General features: G+C 51.7%; 1 protein-coding gene across 12 annotated transcripts in view; it reads left to right on the plus strand.

Moving 5' to 3' along the window:
* The window catches only part of KIF1A (kinesin family member 1A), a 522,969-nt gene that overhangs the window by 76,259 nt on the left and 434,319 nt on the right, over positions 1-12,391 (plus strand). For 6 of the 12 annotated variants that reach the window (XM_075068655.1, XM_075068656.1, XM_075068664.1 and 3 more), the window contains exons 8-14: positions 1,279-1,356; positions 1,760-1,825; positions 2,935-2,952; positions 4,225-4,300; positions 4,679-4,757; positions 5,376-5,518; positions 6,098-6,124. In XM_075068655.1, the coding sequence (XP_074924756.1) occupies positions 1,279-1,356; positions 1,760-1,825; positions 2,935-2,952; positions 4,225-4,300; positions 4,679-4,757; positions 5,376-5,518; positions 6,098-6,124 (487 nt within the window). The remainder of the gene's footprint in view (positions 1-1,278; positions 1,357-1,759; positions 1,826-2,934; positions 2,953-4,224; positions 4,301-4,678; positions 4,758-5,375; positions 5,519-6,097; positions 6,125-12,391) is intronic. The other 6 variants (XM_075068657.1, XM_075068665.1, XM_075068658.1 and 3 more) reach the window with 1 other exon arrangement.

A 12,391-nucleotide genomic window follows, 5' to 3' on the forward strand; every position in this document is an offset into this window, starting at 1 on the left:
TGTGATTTTTGCCCAGACAGACTCTTTCTTATCCATTCCATCACTTCTTATTTCTTTACAGTTAACCTCATCATTGATATACAGTGCTACTCCCCCACCTTTGCCTTTATTTCTGTCTTTCCTAAACAGCACATAGCCTTCAATACCTGTACTGCAGTCATGACTACTATTCCACCACGTTTCTGTTATCCCTATAATATCTGGTTTCACTTCCTGCACCAGTAGCTCTAGTTCCTCCATTTTGTTACCGAGGCTCCTCGCATTAGTGTACAAACATCTTAATTTTTGCTGTTTGGCTTCACTGACAGTGACAGTTGGGCTAAAGGGGCTGAGATAAGAGGTAGAAAAATAATAAGAATCGTTGTTAGGAGGTGAGATGGAGAAGGCTATTGGAGAGCTTTGCAAGCCTTGCGTGCCATACCCCAACTCTGTGTCCCCTTCCTGCACTCCCAGACACGCTCCCCACAGTCCCGTTGGGTCCTTTAGTCCTGCACTGGGCAGGGCTTTTAGCACATTGGGGCCCATCTGAGCCTTGCTACATGTTGTAGTGGCAGTAACAGCAGGCAGCTTTCCCCGCAAAAGCCTAGTGTACGCCCCACCCTGGGTCAGTGCCAGGGGCGACCGACCCAGCTTGAGCCACTTATCTGACTTCTCAAACAAACGGAGACTTGGAGCCCAACCACCCTGCAGTTTTGTTTGTTGACCAGCTCCTGATTTTGCCAGTCTCTGTTTGAATGGGCAGAGTTGGAAACCTGCTCTCCAGATAAAACAGGACTGGACCCAAACTGCTATTAGTGCAAAAATAAAGCTCTCCCCGGTGGAGACCATCAGGGCATATGTTGAACCAATCCCTTGCTCTGGTGCCCGGGGTGCTGTGCTGCAGGCAGGATTGTCTTTTGGTGAGGTCCTGACTACTTATGGCCACTAAGCACCCCAAGTCACTCTTTGCAAGAGTAGGCGTGTTAGCTGTCGTGTGAAGTGTCCAGGCCCTATTCCAGTTTGGATAATCACATTCTTCCTCCCTCAAATCCACCTCCCCACCCCTAACAGTTTCAGTTGAACCAAGTATTTACTTCTCCTCCAAATTGCTGTGCAGCATGACTGCATACTGTTAAACAGCTGTTGCATTTCACACCAGAGGTGGTTGCATTTCAGTGGTGAATTGTGATTCCTGTTTGCACCATTTGTATAGCAATGTGTCAAGTGCTTGGGGACACTTCTGGATAGGTGCAAGTCATAGCTGTGCCCTCAATGGCAGGCATCCCTCTTTGCTTGTAGGTCAGCAAAGTCAGCCTGGTCGACCTGGCTGGGAGTGAACGGGCCGATTCTACTGGGGCCAAGGGCACGAGGCTAAAGGTAAGAGAAAAGCATGAGTCAGAAGCTGCACTCAGTGCTGGGTGATTTTTGAGGTGCTGTTGGTGCACCCCAACCACGGAGAGGTATGCTCATTTCTTTGGTGAATTCTCAGACAGCTGGAGTGCCAGTAACAACTCCCTGATCTGCCACTAAACCCACTACAACCACTGCTCCCCACTGGTTTTCTCTGGGAGACCAGCCACATGCCATATTTTTTCTCTCCCCAAGGGGGCCCTGGCAGGGAGGGAGCTGGCTGTTAGCCATGTTTGCTATCATCTGTGGATCTGAGCCTGGCTATTGTGCTGAGCTGCAGACACCCACATGCCTTTAAGCTGATTTGTGTGTCAGGACCCTCTCTATCAGTTGACTTTTGGAGGCTAGATTTTCTGTCTTCCTTCAACAGGAGGGAGCGAACATCAACAAGTCTCTGACCACACTGGGGAAGGTCATCTCTGCGCTGGCTGAAATGGTAGGTCGGCCAAGGAGGTCTGTCCACAGGTGGGGCTGATTACATAGAACCACACTGTGCAACTCTGAAGCACTGACTCACAGGTTGTCTCATTGACATTTATGGACCCATTGACATGAATCAGTGCTCACCCCATGAGTTAGGGCTGCACACACTAGGCCCCAGTGATGCCGTTGGATGAGCAGCCCCTGTAATCCCTTGTGCTGTGACTATGAAATATCCTCTGAGGCAAACGTTCAGGGAACGAGCCAACAAAGGCACTTTTGATGCAAACAACCCTCTCTTCCCATGGCTCAAGGACATCAACCCCTGAACTCACTCCCTCTTGCACACACCCTTGCTGGCATAGAATGGCAGGTATTCCTGATGGACTCTGGTAGCAGTTGTTGCCTGGCAGACTCCCCCAGTCTGGAGCGGGGGAATCTTTAGAATGATCCATGTTGGGACTGGCTAGAGTGTTGGTTGTATGTGCCTGGTGGGGCGGGGCAGTTGGAGGTGGGAAGGGTGAGCTGGGATCTTCTGGGAATAGAGATTGAGGATCGTTGATGGATATATATTAACAGATATGTTTTTAAGAGGAGCTAGAGCCATTAGGCAGCCGGGCAGGACGGGAAATGGAGCCAGGATCATGAGCGTCTCTCACCGCTTTATTCGCTTTGTGGGTATGGGAATCCCTTTCTCTGCCCTTGACTTTGATTTTTCTCAGTATATGCTTGCTGGGAGAGGGGTTGTTTCCCTTTGTGTTTAGGGTGCTATGGCAATCTAAATAATAACTCCCGTCACAAGTCCTGTGCCACAGCCTAGCTGATGAAACTCCTGCACTTCCTCTTAGCAGAGGGGTGAGCAGGGTGGGAGGAGCCTTTGTGTGGGTTCCCCCCACCACGCTCACCCCTCCATTGGGAGCTGCACTGCAGTGCCCATGCTCAGAGCCTGCTCTCTTTGGAGAGCTCTTCATCTCAGAGAGGTAGAAGCTTCTCCTGGGTGGTGGAAGGGAAGTTGCAGTTACCCACAGCCCCTTGTCCCGACTGAAGCAAACTGTCATCCTCTTTGGCCTCTCTGTGTCTCACATGCTCATGTGATGGTAAACAATGTCTCTGGTTTCCTTTCAGGATTCGGGGCCCAATAAGGTATGTGCTTTGAGGGTTCTGTTCCTTGGCTTGGGTGATCAAACATGGGCAGGGGTGTTGTGGATGGAAAGGGGGAGATTACTGAGATGCAGCCCAGGACCATGCTATTGCGTGGATTTTTAAACTGAGTGCTCCATTGTTCTCAGCTCTGCTCTGAAATTCAGGTACAGTTTGACCTCCAGTGAGGTTCTGTGCTGCAAACCTTTGGCTCCACTGACTGGTGACCTACAGCAGAAGCAGTGCACCAAAGAGCTGGGCAACAGCAAGGCCAGTCAAAATGGTACCTATTCACTGCCCACAGAGCGTCTTTTAACCTTGGGTCCCTTCAGCTCCCTGCGTTTGAGATTAGTATCTCAGTGGAGTAGCTGTGGTGGAAAGGAGAGCCAGGCTGGCTTTTGCTAGTCTGAGTCAGCTGGAAATGGAGGGAGGGGCTAGGCAAATTAGGCTTAGCATAGTGTTTCTCAGGTGTATTGGCATCTCCTGGGGCTGTGCTGTCATTGTTGCAAGATCAGCCTAGAGCTGGAAGTCACCTGGAGACTGTTGATTCTTCTGTGTAAAATCTTTTGGGGGGATGAAGGGGAGAGTTCACTGGCCTAGGCACTGGTGTGTAACTGGGCTGGATGGAAGTAAGGGACTGACAAACTGGTTCTGCTGCAATAAGAATCAAACCAAACCCAAACCAAACGCCTCTACTGAGGTCTGAAAATATTCAGTTCACTTCCCCCCTGTCTGTTATAGTCATCTCTGCCTTTCCTGCACTTCTGTCTCTCTCAGGTGCTGGTATGGCCCCTGTTACCATGGAAGCTAGCGCCTCACAGCACCTATGTGAGGTCGGGCATACCGAGGCCAAGTGACTTGCCAAGGTGTCACAAGGAATCTGGGGCAGAGCAGGGACTTGGACCCAAGTCCTTGGCTAGTGTCCTATCCATTGGACATCACATCCTGGCTGTGGAGGATGTGGGGTGAAAGTGGGAGGCAGAGTTGTTCTTTATGTGTTTCTGGTCCACTCGAAAGCAGAAAATCTCCATAGACAGACTCTTCTTGCAGGATTGCTAGGTGTAGATAATTTGGTCAGCATACAGTCTTTGGGTTCTTATCGAACCTCTGAACTGTAGGTGGTTTGCTCTGGGCTGGGGAAGCTCAAAAGTGTGCCTTTGGCCAGATGTGGCTGGAAGTCACTAGGCAAATGACCCTGGTTGATACCGACTGAGAATCTACTACCTTTGAAGAGAACGAGGTGTCTCATCTCTCTCCTATGCTCTCTTCCTCCAGAACAAAAAGAAGAAAAAGACAGACTTCATCCCGTACCGGGACTCCGTGCTGACCTGGCTTCTCCGGGAAAACCTGGGTGAGGGAAGGAGTCTGGTTCACTTAGTTTGCCCTGGTTCTGGCCTTAATTCACTGAATTTCCAGGCAACAGACCTCCTGAGGTCCCAGTCTCCTGAACTTCTGTAGTCTCCTTGCTTTAACTCCTCCTCCTCCCTCTGCCCTCTGGCTGTCAGGGACCCTCCCAACTCATTCAAAGCACGGATGTTCCTGTGCTGGAATTCTATGTGACCATGTGAGCTGGGGGCTGTGGGATGGGGATATTGTTTGGTATGTGTGCTCTGTGGGCAGAATGACAGGGATGCTCTGGCAGGAAGGGGAAAGCAGAGAGAAGGGGGGTTACAAAGAGAGCCCAGGAACAGATCCACTTCATGGAGCCAACGGTTTTTTTCACTGGCAGGTGGTAACTCCAGGACTGCTATGGTTGCTGCTCTCAGCCCTGCTGATATCAACTACGATGAGACCCTCAGTACTTTAAGGTAGGCCTTTGTGACAACAGTTCATCCCCACGTCCCCTGCACAGGGGCTGGGGAACATGGAGTGTGACATCTGAAGTCACAGCCTTAGACATTCCCCTCCTGTTGCCTTAACTGTTCCTTCATTCCACTACTGTCCCATAGCCCCTCACTGATACAGAGCTCCCCTCTGGGCAGTGCTTATCACTGCTCTGTGTCAATGTCAAAGCAGCAGATGAGGGTCCCTAACCATTTGTTCTGTCCGTAGTGTTACAGAGCACTCTCCTCCATCTCCAGCCACTGGCCTTCCTAGTCTCTCTCCCAGCTTGGCACTAGACTACACTGTGACGCTCTCCCTTGTGTTGCTGGATTTGTTCTGTCCCCCCCGCCACCTGTTACTGTAGATGGGAGTAGAATGGGGAGCCTCATGGCCGGAAAGCTACAGCTCTGAGGGAGCCTTTGACTGTCTGAGATGTGCTAACCAGGGCTCTGCCAGAAGCCATGCTTTATGTTGTTATATGCAAATAGACCCCAGGTCTCCTGAATGCCAGTCCGATACACTAGCCCCTGGCCCATGCTGTCTCAGACCTGAGTGAGTGCGATAGGAAGTCTGGTGATTGGCCATGTGTCCCATTTCTGCAGGTATGCTGACCGTGCCAAACAGATCAGATGCAATGCTGTCATTAATGAGGATCCTAACAATAAGCTGATCAGGGAGCTGAAGGATGAGGTGGCTCGTCTGAGAGATCTGCTCTACTCCCAGGGTCTTGGGGACATCATTGACAGTACGTACCTCTCTGGGCTCTTGACTGAGACCGGGATTTGCTTAGGAGAAGCAAGATAGAGCTCTCTAAATCTCAGTTTACTGGGGTAGGACAGGCTCAACCATCCTCATCCCCACCATGTTGTTCAATGGCATTACATCACCAAGACATCTCTATTCCCTGACCTGTTGCCCCTTGTAGTTCTTCTCCCTGACACTGTATCTCTGGCACAGCCTGCTGGGAAAGTCCCCTGTGACATCAGGGAGATGCATGCGATCACCACAAGCCTGGGGACTCTAGCCTATGCCCCTCATGCTGACCATGAACCCTAGTCTCCAGCCCCAGGGTGGCTCCAGGGGGACAGGCTCATCCTCTGTGCTATCAGTCCCAGGACTCCTGTCCCAACAAAGAGCCAGTCTCAGTGTGGTGAGCACTCCCTGTGTTGCCCCCAGGGAGATGTCCCCAGGCTGGGTCAATGTACGGCCTTTTTTCTCAACCTGAGGGGCATGCTTCTCTGTTCCTTAGTCCTATAAAGATGAACCTGTTCTTGTTCTGTTTTCTTTGTCTTTCTTCCCACTCCCTCTCTTCTCTTTCTCTTAGCTAACACTGCTCCAGGACAACCTAAATGTGTGTATTTCCCATTGTGGGTGTTCTATGTGCTTCACTGCTTCTCCAAGACTCGGCTGTAGCAAAGGAACATACATACAGCATGGCAAAGGAGTCCAATAGCCTATAAGCAAGGGCCCAGCTATGGGAAGCTTGTGTGCTCTCACAGCTGTGCTGTGGAGGTGTTAAGATGGTCATCTGCTCCTCCCCAGCAGTGCCCTGCTACAGTGCTCAGCTTGAGAGCTTCCAGGACTTTGCTGCGGCCAAGGGATGCACAGATCACTTAGAGGCTTGGTGGGCAACTGCTTGCATTGGCATAGTCACCTCTTTGCACAGGGAGCTCCCTTTCCTCATTAGAAGGCTTATCCTTGGCCCTCCTGTGAGGCTATATGCTTGATGGTTCTCCCAGATCCACAAGCAAGGGGACCTCCACAGCGCCATCTGTGGTGAGGGAGAAAGGGGGTGGGGATTGACATGGCAAGGGCTGGGAAGGCCATGCACCAGTCTCCATCAAACTCTGTGTCAGCTCTGCACAAGAGGTGGTGCAGCCCCAAGCCAATGGTCCTGGGTGCTGAGCTGAGGAAGCCATACTGAGGCTAGCCAGCTTCTCAGTCAGTGCCTTGTCTGGGCTTTGAGCCAATGTACTGGAGGGCCAGGGGTTAGCTGAAGAATTTGCCTACATTGTGCTCTCCTCCAAAACATGCGAGATGGAATTGATTTTCAAAGTGAACTTCCTGGGCCTCTTTTCTCCATGCTGTAGCTATGGTTTCTGCTTCTGTGCTGTTGCTGCTTCTGCTGGGCTTAGGACTAGTACCGATTCCAGTACTGGTTCTGCTGGCAATACTCTAACTATGGGCACTAAGTTATCTGCTTCCTACCACTGATATAAAATCACAGGTGTTCCCAGTGACCCAGCAGTGATCCTGCTGCTGGTTGTACTTGGACCAGCAGGGCTACTGAACATGTGCTCCTAGACTTGACAAAGCGAACTGACTTTTGCTGGCAGGCTGGGAGGCCCTGCAGTCTGTGCCTTGTCTGCCAAAGAGCTGTGAACAGTCCGGTTGATATCCCTTGTCAGTGGCATAGCTAGAATCCATGTCAGTTTGGCAGAGAAACAGCCTACAATTACCCTGCTATGGTCCCAGACAAACTAACAGCTGATGGGAGCCTAGTGCAGGTAGAATGATCTCAGCCCATTGACTCTTGGGTCCTTTGGTCCATTGGGAACATACTTATGAGTCAGATTTCCTTTCCTTGTGAGAAGCCGGCCTGGATTTCTGGTCTCAGTTCATAGAAGATTAGGGTTGGACCTCAGGAGGTCATCTAGTCCAACCCCTGCTCAAAGCAGGACCAACTCCAACTAAATCATCCCAGCTAGAGCTTTGTGAAGCCTGACCTTAAAAACCTCTAAGGATGGAGATTCCACCACTTCCCTAGGTAACCCATTCCAGTGCTTCACCACCCTCCTAGTGAAATAGTTTTTCTTAATATCCAACCTAGACCTCCTCCACTGCAACTTGAGACCATTGCTCCTTGTTCTGTCATCTGCCACCACTGAGAACAGCCTAGCTCCATTCTCTTTGGAACCCCCCTTCAGATAGTTGAAGGCTGCTATCAAATCCCCCCTCACTCTTCTCTTCTGCAAACTAAATATACCCAGTTCCCTCAACCTCTCCTCATAAGTCATGTGCCTCAGCCCCCTATTCATTTTCTGTGCCCTCCGCTGGACTCTCTCCAATTTGTCCACATCATTTCTCTAATGGGGGCCCCAAAACTGGATGCAGTACTCCAGATGTGGCCTCATCAGTGCTGAATAGAGGGGAATAATCACTTCCCTCGATCTGCTGGCAATGCTCCTTCTAATGCAGCCCAATATACCATTGACCTTCTTGTCAACAAGGGCACACTGTTGACTCATATCCATCTTCTCATCCACTATAATCCACAGGTCCTTTTCTGCAAAACTGCTGCTTAGCCAGTCAGTTCCCAGCCTGTAGCAGTGCCTGGGATTCTTCCATCCTAAGTGCAAGACTCTGCACTCGTCCTTGTTGAACCTCATCAGATTATTCTGGCCCAATTCTGCAACTTGTCTAGGTCATTCTGAATACTATCCCTACCCTCCAGTGTATCTACCTCTCCCCACAGTTCAGTGTCATCTGCAAACTTGCTGAGGATGCAATCCATCTCATTATCCAGGTCATTAATGAAGATGTTGAACACAACAGGCACCAGGACTGACCCCTGGGACACTCCACTTTATACTGGCTACCAACTAGACATTGAACTGTTGATTGCTACCCATTGAGCCCGACATCTAGCCAGCTTTCTATCCATGTTACAGTCCAGTCATCCAATCCATACTTTAACTTGCTGGCATGAATACTGTGGGAGAGCATATCAAAAGTTTTGTTAAACTCAAGGTATATCACATCCACCATTTTCCCAATATCCACAGAGCCAGTTATCTCATCATAGAAGGCAGTCAGGTTGGTCAGGCATGACTTGCCCTTGGTGAATTCATGCTGATCACCTTCCTCTCCAAATGCTTCAAAATGGATTCCTTGAGGGCCTGCTGCACGATTTTTCCAGGGGCTGAGGTAAGGCTGATCGGTCTATAGTTCCCCAGATCCTCCTTCTTCCCTCTTTTTAAAGATGGGCATTATATTTGCTTTTTGCAGTTGTCTGGGACTCCCCCAATCACCATGAATTTTCAAAGATAACGGCCAATGGCTCTGCAATCACATCAGCCAGTTCCCTCAGCATTAGATCTGTCCCCATGGACTTGTGCTTTTCTAAATAGTCCTTAACCTGTTCTTTCACTACTAAGGGCTGCTCACCTCCTCCCCATACTGTGCTGCCCAGTGCAGCAGTCTGGAAGCTGACCTTCTCTGTGAAGACCAGGCCAAAAAAGCATTGAGTACTTCAGCTTTTTTCACATCATCTGTCACTAGGTTGCCTCCCCCATTCAGCAAGGGTCCCACACTTTCCCTGACCACCTTCTTGTTGCTAACATACCTGTAGAAACTCTTCTTGTTACCCTTCACATCCCTTGGTAGCTCCAACTCTAATTGTGCTTTAGCCTTCCTGATTACACCCCTGCATGCTCGAGCAATATCTTTATACTCCTCCCTAGTCATCTGTCCAAGTTTCCACTTCTTGTAAGCTCCCTTTTCGTGTTTAAGTTCTCCGAAGATTTCTGTTAAGCCAAGCTGTTTGCCTGCCATATTTGCTATTCTTTCTGCACATAGGGATCGTTTGTTCCTGTGCCCTCAGTGAGGCTTCTTTAAAATACAGTCAGCTCTCCTGGACTCCTTTCCCCCTCATATTAGCCTCCCAGGGGATTCTGCGCATCAGTTCCCTGAGGGAGTCAGAGTCTGCTTTTCTGAAGTCCAGGGTCCATATTCTGCTGCTCTCCTTTCTTCCTTTTGTCAGGATCCTGAACTCTACCATTTCATGGTCACTGCTGCCCATGGTTACTGCTTCTACTTTCCCTACCAATTCTTCCCTGATTGTGAGAAGGTCAAGAGGAGCATGGCCCCTAGTTGGTTCCTCCAGCACTTGCACCAGGAAGTTGTCCCCAACACTCCCCAAAAACTTCCTGGATTGTCTGTGCTCTGCTGTATTGCTCTCCCAGCAGATGTCAGGGTGATTGAAGTGCCCTATGAGAACCAGGACCTGTGATCTGGAAACTTCTGTCTGAAGAAAGCCTCATCTACCTCATCGTCCTGGTCTGGTGATCTATAGCAGACACCACAACATCACCTTTGTTGCTCTTGCCTCTAAACTTAACCCAAAGACTCAACAGGCTTTTCCCCAGTTTCATATTGGAGCTCTGAGCAATGATACTGCTCTCTTACATACAGTACAACTCCTCCACCTTTTCTCCGCACATTTTTGTATCTGTGCAAGGCTCTACTGATCAGTGCCTCCCCCTCCCTCCCAGTGCCTCCCGCCCACCGCGGATCAGCTATTTAGCGGTGTGCAGGAGGCGCTGGAAGGGGAAGGAGCGCTGGTAGGGTGCACTTGGCAGATGGGGCGGAGCAAAGCGGGAAGAAGTGGGGTGGGGCAGGATGGAGGCTTGTGGGAAGGGATGGAGTGGGGGCAGGGCCTGGGGCAGAACCGGGGTCAAGAACCTCTGGGAAAGGACAAAGCCTGTCCCTGTGGACCTGAGGGCTATGAACAAATGCATGCAGGTTGGAGGCCCTCTTAGTAAGCCACATATGTATCTCTGCGCCTTCTCCATGGGGTGTGTGAGTGCCAGCAAGCCTCCTGGGGGCTGGAGGTTTGCCATAGTGTAGAGAGAGGGGAGCTGTGAGTATCCTGGGCAAAAAATTAGAAAAAAGTCAGTAAAATCTGAGCCCCCAACATGTGGCTTTAAGGGGGCCCCTCTTGGCCTGCCAGGCACTATGCTGCTGCCCCTAGCCCAGAGGTGGGCAAACTATGGCCTGTGGGCCACATCTGGCCCGCGGGACAGTCCTGCCCGGCCCCTGAGCTCCTGGCGCAGGAGGCTAGCCCCTGGGCCCTCCCCTGCTGTCCCCCCTGCTCCACAGCCTCAGCACACTTGCTATGCCGCTGGCGCAATGCTCTGGGCGGCCGGGCTGTGAGCTCCTGGAGCAGCACAGCTGCAGAGCCCGGCCTGACCCGGCGCTCTGAGCTGCTTGGCGGCGGCGGCAGCATGGCCCGACTCCAGCCAGGCAGCTCGCCTGTAGCACCGCCAGCCACTGGTGCTCCAGGCAGCGCGGTAAGGGGGCAGGGAGAAGGTGGGGGTTGGATAGAGGGGAGGGGAGTTCAGGCTGGTGGTCGGGGGTGTGGATACAGGGCAGGGCGGTCGGGGGGGAGAACAGGGGGTTGAATGGGGCAGGGGTCCCAGGAGGGCAGTCAGGAAGCAGATGGGGATGGATGGGGCAGCGGGGGGCACTCAGAGGACAGGGAGAAGGGGTGGTTGGATGTGGCAGGGGTCCTGGTGGGGGGAGCCAGATAGGAGGTGGGGCCTGGGCCACAACCCCCTCCCCAACCAGCCCTCCATACAATTTATGAAACCTGATGCGATCCTCAGGCCAAAAAGTTTGCCTGCCCCTGCCCTAGCCCCTCATGGAGTCCTCTTTGTGGGCATAATCTGAAAGGCCAGATTCTGAGTGTCCTGCGGGTGGGGGGAGTGCTCAGGGCCATTCCACCCTCCCTGATACACCCACCCCGAAGCAGCCAAGCTGTGGTTGTGGAGAGCAAGGGGGCAAGGTCTGGCCAGCACCTCCTGGCCCACAAGGGGGTGTCTGATTGGAGCGGGGCTGCGACTACCGTCCTGCTCTTGGTGCCCCAGGTAGTTCAGAGCAGGGGAAGCAGAGGTTAAGGTGCAGCAAAAGCGCCAAGCAGCTTGATGAAGCAGAGTCACTTCTAACCGGGCATCATGAGGCAAATAGGGTTTTAATGGAGAGGGAACTGGCTGGCTGTGCTGTGTTCTAGCCAGGCCTCTGAACAGGCTGCCATCAGAGCAGGTGTTGTCAGGACCAGCCTCCAAATGTCAGTGCGGGGCACGTAGTGCCAAGACCAGTAGCCGCTGCACACTTGCAGATAGCAACTCCACAGAGAAGCCCCCACAGCCAGCTCAGAAAGCCAGCCCCATGTCAGTCACTCCGGGCCTGGCTTCCAGAGACACAGAGTACCTACAGCATTAGCTGGGGTCAAACTCAGCACTTCTGACAATGAGACCTCGCAGCTTTGGCAAACTCTGCCCACTCTCGTATGCAGCTACCGCTGACCCTATACCTGCCTACAGCCAGTCCTAGAAAGGCCTGGCAGTGCTTTCAGCTGGCTTTTGGCCTGCCCTCTTCCTCAGGCATTTCATCAGACAGCTGGTGTCTAGTACATCTGAGCAGTTTTTAAACTAGCAGGACAGTAATTCCTTCCCTGCTTTCAGTGACCTTGGACAATGCCAGATCTCCAACATTGCAGAGCTGCCTTTCTTATAGCCCACCTGGGCAGGCCCTATCTCTCTCTCCATCACTCTCTTGGCTCTGGGGCCTGGATCCATGGCTGTCATTGCTGTGCACCACCGGAAGGGAAGAGACTTTGGAGGCTTCCATGAGAACTCCCCTAGAAGTCCAAGTGTCGGGCCAAATGCTGAATGTAGGCAGATGTATTCACTAACCCCACCACAGACTCAACACCAGGCCGTTATCAGAAACAACTGTAGTCACTAACATTAGCCTCATCCTAAAACATGAAAGGGGATCATGTATCAGTGCTGATGTGCCATTAAGGTACCAGTGCTTAGAACAAACAGCACAGCTG

The sequence above is a fragment of the Chelonoidis abingdonii genome, chromosome 8, assembly GCF_003597395.2.
Source record: "Chelonoidis abingdonii isolate Lonesome George chromosome 8, CheloAbing_2.0, whole genome shotgun sequence".
Lineage (NCBI taxonomy): Eukaryota > Metazoa > Chordata > Testudines > Testudinidae > Chelonoidis > Chelonoidis abingdonii.